The 9,618-nt window shown below is 41.2% G+C and overlaps 1 protein-coding gene across 1 annotated transcript in view; it reads right to left on the reverse strand.

Moving 5' to 3' along the window:
* Window positions 1-1,039: 1,039 nt before the first annotated feature.
* LOC107098719 (sterile alpha motif domain-containing protein 9-like) overlaps window positions 1,040-9,618 on the reverse strand; it is an 11,223-nt gene continuing 2,644 nt past the window's right edge. Inside the window, exons 2-3 of the mRNA XM_015396537.1 lie at window positions 8,818-8,864; window positions 1,040-6,839 (exon numbers count right to left, since the gene is read on the reverse strand). Of these exons, the coding sequence (XP_015252023.1) occupies window positions 2,382-6,839; window positions 8,818-8,823 (4,464 nt within the window). The 5' untranslated portion in view covers window positions 8,824-8,864 and the 3' untranslated portion in view covers window positions 1,040-2,381. The remainder of the gene's footprint in view (window positions 6,840-8,817; window positions 8,865-9,618) is intronic.

Genomic DNA, 9,618 nt, shown 5'->3' on the forward strand with positions numbered 1-9,618 from the left:
GTGTGGTCCTGTTTCTCTGACCGTGACTGAGAGGAAAAACTCCCTTTGAACAGGAAGAAACCTCCAGCAGAACCAGGCTCAGTGTGAGCGGCCATCTGCTGAGGCCCACTGGGGTTCAAGGAGACAGAAGCAGACATAGAAAAAGAAGCATAGATACAAACTGTCAACCTCTCTGCAACAAAATTAACAAAAACAGAAAAATCTTTTCGTCTACATTTTAAAATTAAAATAAACACATTGACTCACCCCAACTCACTGGTCTTTTTCTTCTTACTGGTCTTCTTTTGTTTTTGGTATTTCCTAAACCTCTGCATTATCATCATCATCATAATCTGACTAGAATACTCCTGAACATTCTAATGTAATATACTTCAGTAGAAATGTTGTCTATTTATACTTTACTGCACTAATTATTCTTTAAATAACTTTTTAATTTCTTCTCCTGATGTCTAAGGAAGTTATCATCCAGAATAGTAGAAAATGTTCCTTTAATAGATTAGAGCAGTAAAGCTTCTGGCCTTAAGTTTTTTCCTGCATTACTTTTATACTTTAAGTAGTTTTTAAAATGGTACTTTTTTACTTTTACTGGAGTAAAAAGCTGAATTTGATCCTCTAACTTCTATAAAAGTGTTTTTCAACAGCAGGATTTTTACTGGACTTAAACATGAATAGTTTTGACGCCTGTTTATATTTAGTTCAGTCCCAGATTGACTGCAGGAGACGCTCACTAACGACATCGATCAAAATGCTGAGTTACAGAATAGAGCAAAGAAGAACAAAGCTGACCTAACCTAATTAAAAACCTAGATTAGTGATTGATAAATAATCCAAATGTATCATCACTGAGCCTGTGGCGCCATCTGGTGGGAAAGATCGGAACAGACTAACAGCTAAACTCACTATGCTCCTGTGGAGGTCTGACTGGTGGCTTTCCCAGGAAATGGAAATAAACCAGCAGTTTCAGGTCCCTGACATGTGAAAAAACATTCAACTATAAAGTTAAATCAATGGAGATCGATGGATTTTACTCATTCGGCACTTTATTTTAATTTGCAAAGTAAAACGAGAACAAGACATCAACAGGCCTCACAGTAATCAGCCCTGCTCTGATCCGGCCAACGTTTCGCTCCCTTAATTACAACAATGGAAATTAGTCAGAGTTAAAACAGATTACAGACACTTTGGTTAAACAATAACATGTTATTAATACACATTGAGAAAGAATCTGACTTGTTATGGGAAAAAAATATTACTGGTCCCAAACACTTTTCACTCAGACATTTTGTGGCTTTGCAGGCGAAAACATTTTTCTGTAATAGAAATAGTATAAATCAATATATGAAATAAGAAAGAATAGAAATCTAATATTTTGACCACATCCCATAGATAGCAGACCACCACCCATAAAACCAACATTCAAATTCAGCCATGACATTCAAATAAAACCAACATGCCTTTTTCCATTTTAGGACCAGATGCATCAGTGCAAGTAGATCAAAATGGAATAGATCAAATTTCATAATTCAGTGCATCTTTATTTAAAATGTTATTAAACAGAAATCCACGTATATTGTTCTTTTCAAGAAATATAAAAGAAACGTATTTCATACAAAACTACAGGTAATGGCAACATGATAAAAGTTAAATGGTAAGACTTCATACAGAACATAAAGGATATTTCATTTCACTTTAAAACACTGGAAACATAGAAACGGATCTGCTTAATATATTAGAACAGAGCTGCACCTTACAACAGAACTTTGGAGTTAACAGGATAAGAAGGATATCATTTTTTAAAAAGTCTGTTCTTTATGCTGAAATATGATTTTTAGAGGCTCACTTAAAGCGTTCTTGTTTAGCACTAAAACAGATGGAGTGTCTAAAACATCTGAAGCAATCCCAACAGAAATGAGTTTTCAGCAGTAGCTTCCCTTACACAATATAAAGGCTGTCTTACAGTACAATGATCAACCAAACATACTGTTTTGCATTCATTTCTACTAGCGGCTGCACGGTGGGGCAGTGGGTAACACTGATGCCATGCGGCAAGGTTCTGGGGTAGATTCCCGGTTCGGGGTATTTCTACATGGAGTTTGCTTGTTCTCCCTATGCATGCGTGGGTTCTGTCCAGGTACTCTGGCTTCTGTCCACAGTCCAAAAACATGACTATTCTCTAATTTGTCCTTAGGTGTGTGTGCGTGGTTTTGTGTCATTGTCTCTGCGTTGCCTGGCGATAGGGGGTACCCTGCCTCTCGCCCATAGACTGCCGGAGATGGGCCCCACCGTGACCCTGACAAGGACTAAGCAGGAGAAAATGGATGGATGGATATTTTCTACTAGAATAAACCTTTAGGTGTGAGTTTATCAGTCTGAGTGCGACTCTAACGCTGATGTTCAATGTCCAGTGCCAGTGGGCCTTTCATTGAGAAACCAAGAAAGAAAGACACTTTTGACCCATCAGCATATGCACTGATCTGGCTTCGGTACATTGGAATCACTTCTAGCCTCAGATCACGGATGCAGGTGTCTGCCAGTATCCAATCACGGTTCACGGTACCTGTGACCCTACGGAGGAGCTCCCTCACCTTCTTCTCCTTCCAGATTTTACCATTTCTCCAACTGGAAGCAAACTGTTCCTGTTCATCTGTGATGCAACTTTGGATTGCTCGAATAGGCACAAGTCGCTCATAGCCGTGCTTTTTCCCCAACACAAAGTGAACTATGGGGCTTTTGCCATTGTAAACTTCTTTCAGGGTATTGTGATAAGCAGTCTTCATCTGCGAGATGAACCGTCCCAGATCTCTGTGCAACAGATCTGGTGAAGTTGGCCACATCAATACAACCGCAATGAAAAGCAGAGGCAAGTTCTCATTGGATGGAGTTGGTTCATGTAGGACTTGGCAAAGGAATTTCAGCAGGTCTTGGTATTTGTACAAAAGCCGTGACCCCAGTTTGATGCAACTCAGCACAACATTGGCGTAGATCAGGTTGATTCTTTCCTTTGATGTTGGATTGTTCTGAGGTTCGCAAACAAAATGATATGTCTTGACAACTTTCTCCATCCTTTCAGCTGAGAATTCCTTTGACAGGAAATTCAGGATCCCAGAGTAGCTGTCAGCTTTTTCCCTCTCAAGGAACTGCCTTGCTAGGTCGACTTGCACCATCAAATTCATCAACTTATTTTTCAAAAGATGAGCAGATTCTGTCTTGCAAAAAGTGTTGGTGTACTCTCTGAAACATCTGTAAAGCTCATTTTGGGCTACTTGCTCACGGGTGTCTTTCACTCCAAACCTGGAGCCAAGATTCACGTAAAGTTTATCAAGGTAGTCAATGTTTAACTTCATCCTGTACTTCAGGTTTTCCAGTACGTCCTCAAACTGTCTCAGAATGATGTAGAAGCTTTTGTTCTTATTGCATCGGGGGTCGTTTCTCTCTATGCTCCCCAGTTTAACTTCTCCAGAGAGAATCTTGCTCAGTATGTCATGGCGGACACTGTCTGGAGAAAATACTGGGGTCCTCTTTAGCAAGTCAATGAGGAGAAGTCCAACCTGGATTTCTCCAAGACATCCTGAAGTATTGAAAGGACAGTTGTCTGTTTTGATAGTTAGTCGTTGAAGGGACTCCTTCTTCGCAAGGTTTTGTGCTTCCTGGAATGCTTCCATTGCTGACTGGGACATTTTGAGAAAAGTATTCAATTCCTGTGGGCCGACATCCTTGCAGTTTGTGATTGCATGTTTCAGTTTATGCTTAATGACTTGTGCTAATGTGTCTGCAATATATGAGCTGTCTTTGGAAAGCTCTTTTGCTTTTTCTGCCCAAAACTTTGCCTCAGAAAAATCCTTCTTTTTTAGGTAGTAGTACCTGGCCAACAACTGAAAAATGATGGCATCTTTCTCAAATCTTTTTGAGGAATTTCTTAGAACCATCTCTTCTTGTCCAGATGTTTCCTTGGCAATTTCTTGAATGAGAGGGGAGAACTGGGATTCCTCTTCCAATGAATAGTTTCGTTTCACTAAAATGTAGTGAACATCTTCCAAGAGATTGCTTTTGCCTTGTGTGCACTCATAAAGCTGGTTTGTGGTCAGTAGAAGGTCAATAATTTCTGCTTTAGTCACATTGTGAGCTGCCAGTTCTTGCAAACATTGCCTTGCAATAGTTGAGTGGATTATTTTAACTGCTTTGTAGACCACCATACCTTCTACATTACAAATGCCAATCAAGTTGGAAAACTTCCCAAATCCATCTTCAACTTTGATGCTTCCACAAACAGGTTTTGGTTGCAGATCAAGAAAGTCCTCACACAAGGACACGGAGAGAGAGGAACTCTTGCAGTAAACATTCAATAGAACCAAAACGGCCAAGAGTTGTGCATTTTTCTGGTTCATGTTGAAGCTTTTCAGGGTGTTTCGGACCACACCTTCAGTATATTCTGCTTTAAAGTTCTTTTTCATGATCATGAAACCATAAAATGTTTCAAAGTTCTTGTGTGTTTTTTCTATTTCTTTAAGTTTTTCTTCAAACATCTTCAGTTCCTTCTCAGAGAGACTGTTCCCAATGAAAACGGTGTCTGCAGTTTGCTCTGACACCTCAGTCGACTCTGATCTCATACAGTTCAGGAGGATTACCTTTCCGGACAGGGAGCACTCCTTCTCAATGATCTGCTGTAAGTCATAAACCTTCTCCATGTCATCAAAGTCATCTATCATCAGCAGAACGGGGATCCTCGGTGTTTGTTCATCATAGGAATACGTTAAAAGTTTCCTCACTTGATCAGCCACGTCTGCAAACTCAGATTTCTTCCTGAGGACGGCACAGCGAAATTTGTCCCGAAGAGCCCACAGCAAATGCATGGCCAATGTGGTTCCACCACATCCAGGTACATGGAGAAGATTGAGCAGCACACAGGCCTTTGTTAGGGAGCATAGTTCTGGAATAAAAGTTTTCATGATGTAGTCAAACTTGTCTCGCTTGATGAATGGTGTTGATCCAGGCTGCTCAGAGAAATAGAAATTCCACCATGAGACATTTCCACCTTTGTAGAAGTTCTCCTCTATGGTAACCATGTCTTCATTTCCTCCTTCGCACTGGTTCACACAGAGTACCTCTAAGGTATTCAGGCTTCGCTCAAACTTTTTCTCAAGAGGCACCTTGCTTTCACCTCCGCATGGTAGAAACCGGATTGCTCTGCGGTTTTTGGACCAGAGACTAAGTATGGTCCCATTGACTTCAGCAAAGCTGAGCTCGTATATACATCTGCCTGAGATGTCAATGCCACACCGAGCCTCGATGAGATCCTTCCATGAAGTAAACGCATTTTCATTTTCACATATACAGAGGATTTGGTCTGTGCCTCGGAGCTCCTGCCAGAATGTGCTGAAGGTCTCGACGAGGGGGTCCATTCTCTCCCTCACTGTTGACAACAGCAGGAAAATGACCAGGAACCTCTTGTTTGGAAGCACTTCTTTTCGGCACAAGAAAGAAATCACATTTCGAACCGAGGCCCCCTTTTCCATCAACCACTGGTCAACATCTGAGGGGCTCTCCAGCTCAAAGCCTCCATTGCAAAACACCCAGCTGGTGTTTCGGGTTAACTTTAACTTGTTAGCTATGTCTTCAACCCCCTCTGTGATTTTATATTTTGCTGGTAAATGTGGGCTCACTGTGCTCTGCTGGTCAAAGTAAGTCAGTAATCCATTTTTAGCTGACTCAGGATCGAAGTCTAAAACAGCTGTTGGGTCAAGCTCTATGAGAAAGCTCAGATGATCAAAATGGCTTGGGTGAGATTTGTTTGTCACAATGACATAACGTTCAAAGTGGGACTTATCCAATGACAATGTTCCGCCTGTTATCATGTGAGCTAACCTGGAGCCTTGAGTTGTGTTTTTGATCCTTTTAAAGTGCTTCTCCTCTGCGTTCTTGCGGAGCTTTGACAGTTCGTTGGCCATGTGGTGAACAAACCGCTCGTACTCCTTGGAAGACGTGTCTGATGCAAGAAGGTCCTTGCTGCTACCTCCGTCTCTGATGTAGAAAGACTTTGATTCCGTTTCTTTGCTCTTCTTCTTGCCTTTCTTTGTGTTGTAGGTGTGGAAGACGTTTTCCTCACAGATGGCAAACTGAGGCTCGATGTCCACTTCGATCACACACTTATCAGCAGATGTTGCATTTCTGTTCAGAACCTCAACAAATCTTGGTGGTTTAATGCACATCTCAGCTGTATGTTTGTGTTTATGTTCAAAGAAAGCATCAATGGCTGATTTTTGGCCGTTGGCGTACGCCTCTTTGTCACCAACTGCCACTCCCAAAACCTGCCCATGCACAAAGTCTGGCTTGTCTCCTATTCCAAAATGGATGGTACCATTGGTGCGGCTATTCATGCAGGCGGCTGCAAAGCGGATGACCTCAGAGGTGAACTTGGTCATTCTAGTTTCATCATCAGGGGCATTTATAAAAGCTTTATATTCATGGCAGGGCTCAATCAAGTCCGAGGCGCCTGATTCAGTGACATCTAGGATGCTGCCTTCCACATATCTGAATGTATCGTGGTATCTGCAGAACGGATACGGTTTGCTGGGTTTTCCAGGCTTGCTGGAGGAACCTGTTGGCTTCTTGCTCTTTAAGTTGATCACCTCATCCCTTGCATGAATGATAAGTTTAGCTGGTCCAAAAGTGAGCCCCATTTTGGTCAGGTCCTGGGTATCTAGCAGCAAAAGACTGGCTCCATTGATGTCTTGTTGGAGCAGAATATCTGCAGCAGATTCCTCTACGTTCTCCAGCTGTAGCACCCATTCTTTCACTTGATGTTTAGTCCAGTCCTTCATCTCAGGACACAGATCCTCCTCCTGAAACGAAGATTAAAGAAAAGTATTTTTTTTTTAACCTTTACTTCAAGTTAGAGTAAGTTAAGCTGTTTAAACAGGATTTCAGCTTCTAATTCATGTAAAACTTCATTGACAAACACTGGAAAGAAGGTTTTGAAAATGTAATTTTGTTTTTTGCTTTTTTTTTATTGGATCCACATTTATTTGCATTGCTAATCATTTTTAGAAATGTTTGACCGTTGTCTTCCTCCCATTCATGCGGGTCAGAGGGACAACAGTGGGTCACTCTGAGCCAGGGTCTGGCTCTGCTGGAGGTTTCTTTCACTTCAATGGGAGTCCAGGTATCAATGTCTATTTAACTTGGAGCCATTAAATCTGTTTCCATCTAAATTTCATGCACATCTTCAGTGTAAAAATTCTGATTAGATGTTTTTCCATCAAGCGGAAATAGAGGCAAACTAGTGCAGACCACAGATCAGTCATACAGGTTTTAATTGGTTTATTGCAATCAGCTTAGTTCTTCCTTCTTTATCATGTCAGCTGGTATAAGCAATGTTACATGCAAGAAATCTTCTTAAATTAGATGAAAAAGAGAGATCATATCTCTCCTATCCTGGCTTCTCTTCATTGGCTTCCTGTTAAATCCAGAATAGAATTTAAAATCCTCCTTCTCACATATAAAGCCTTAAATGGCCAAGCTCCATCTGATATCAGAGATCTGATTGTTCCTTATGTTCCTAACAGAGCACTTCGCTCTCAATCTGCAGGTTTACTAGTGGTTCCTAGAATTTCTAAAAGTAGAATGGGAGGCAGATCTTTTAGTTCTCAGGCTCCTCTCCTGTGGAACCAACTACCAGTTTTAGTCCGTGAGGCAGACACCCTGTCTACTTTTAAGGCTAGGCTTAAAACTTTCCTTTCTGATAAAGCTTCTAGTTAGAGTGGCTCAGGTTATCCTGATCTATCTCTATAGTTCTGCTGTTATAGGCTTAGACTGCTGGAGGACATAGGGACCCCTTTTTCATCATTCTGCTTCATTCTATCTCTATTCTCCCACTCTGCAGAATCTGTTAGTTCAATCTCTAACGTTCTGCTCTCTCTGCTTTTTCTCATAGTAGCTTCATCTGGTCTGTTCCTGTTTGGCTGTGACTCCATCCTGGAGAGAAATATCAGCTGTGCGTTATCACGGTTAAACAGTTAATTGTTTTCTCGAGATAATTATCTCGTTATCACGAGAAAACAGTGATTGATTTCCTGAGATAACGAGCTGATTAACCTGTGTGAGAAATGAATGAGGCTGGCCAACAGCCCAGGATTCCCAGTCCATCCGTGCCTGTGGGTCCCATAGTTGTGCAGTCAAGGTACCGTGATCCGTTTTTTAGTTTCCTTTTTCTTTTCCCTCATAGTCAGGTGGTGGTTGATTGGATTCCATGGATTACAGAAACTAATCTGGCTGTTTTAAAATGAAAATCTTTAATCTGGACTCATTTTGGGGGTTAATGCATCTTATAGCTGTTCCAGGCGTAACACTAGGGCTGTTTAGAAACACCTGGAGGCATAGGGCTGACTGCTGATGAAGCAGAAGTGGAAGCAAATCATCAAACCAACAACGTCGCCTCGTTAAAAGTTACACACAGGCGGCCATGACTGATAAATCGTCTCCCGCTGTTGTAGGATTGAAGGATGGAATCAGTTTTAACACCAATCACCTCGTTATGATGAGAAAAAGGCTTTGGTTATCTTAAGATGATGAAAAAAATTAACTCATTTTCTCCAGAAAACCACAGTGAAAAAGTATCTGATGGACGTGACCCCTCTGGGCTTCCGTAGAAATACAGCCTTATGATAAACAGCTATCTGCAGTATTTGGCTCCAACAGTTGGTGCTGATACTCTGAATGGAGCGGTTTGCTTCTCTGGAGAAACAGACTTCACTAAAAGGATGAAACTGTTAGTAAAGAAGCATTTAGTTACACAAGCATTAACTCCCAGATCAGGTTTACCTTCATTGTTTTTCATCCAGTGATCGGTCACACACTTTAAGGTGATTCTGCAAAACAACAAAAATACAAAAAAACAAAGTCAGTTCTGGGAAGAAACATCTTCGATGTGCAGAAGTTCTGACATTTAGGTCTTATTTGTGGCTCAGTAAAAAGGCCTGTTTTTTCCATAATTAGTGATACGCTCAGTATATCACCTATGCAGGAATTAACTATTTATTATCCAGGGAATCTTTTCAATAACATCTTTTTCCTTTTCCGGCCGTAATGCCAAAACACCACACACATTCCAGTAGCAGTTGGCCGTCCACATCAATTCACACAATGCTACAAGGAAGGTATAAATACAGCCTAAGATGGCGGCGGCATTTCAAGGGAAAATATCTTTTGAGATGTGAGCGCTGTATTTTATCATTTGTTCAGCTGTTGGAATTCAACTTGTCAATAAATGTTTTTTCCCTTCCAGAGGACAAATGAAGTGAATCGTCTGCAGTGCCTTGAGTTTTGGTCTTAAGAGAATTCTACCATTTTCAGCACCAACAAATTGCTTTATTTTGGCCGAAAGGTCGTAGGAGATCTTGGAAAAACGGTTCCAGCAAGCTATATTTTTGAACATACAGAACCATGCCTCTCCCTTCAGACCGCCCCTCCAAACCACACCTTCAAAACAAAACACGAGTGCTCCTGACACGAGCTAACAACAACAACATAAAGCTACGTTCACACCTAAAGCAGCTAGTTTACCTGCAAAGTCAATGGATGACCTGCATCATGGCGTAGCAAAAGCTCCTTCAGCGTTTAGAG

The sequence above is a fragment of the Cyprinodon variegatus genome, unplaced genomic scaffold (assembly GCF_000732505.1).
Source record: "Cyprinodon variegatus isolate N-32 unplaced genomic scaffold, C_variegatus-1.0 Scaffold804, whole genome shotgun sequence".
Classification (NCBI taxonomy): Eukaryota; Metazoa; Chordata; class Actinopteri; order Cyprinodontiformes; family Cyprinodontidae; genus Cyprinodon; species Cyprinodon variegatus.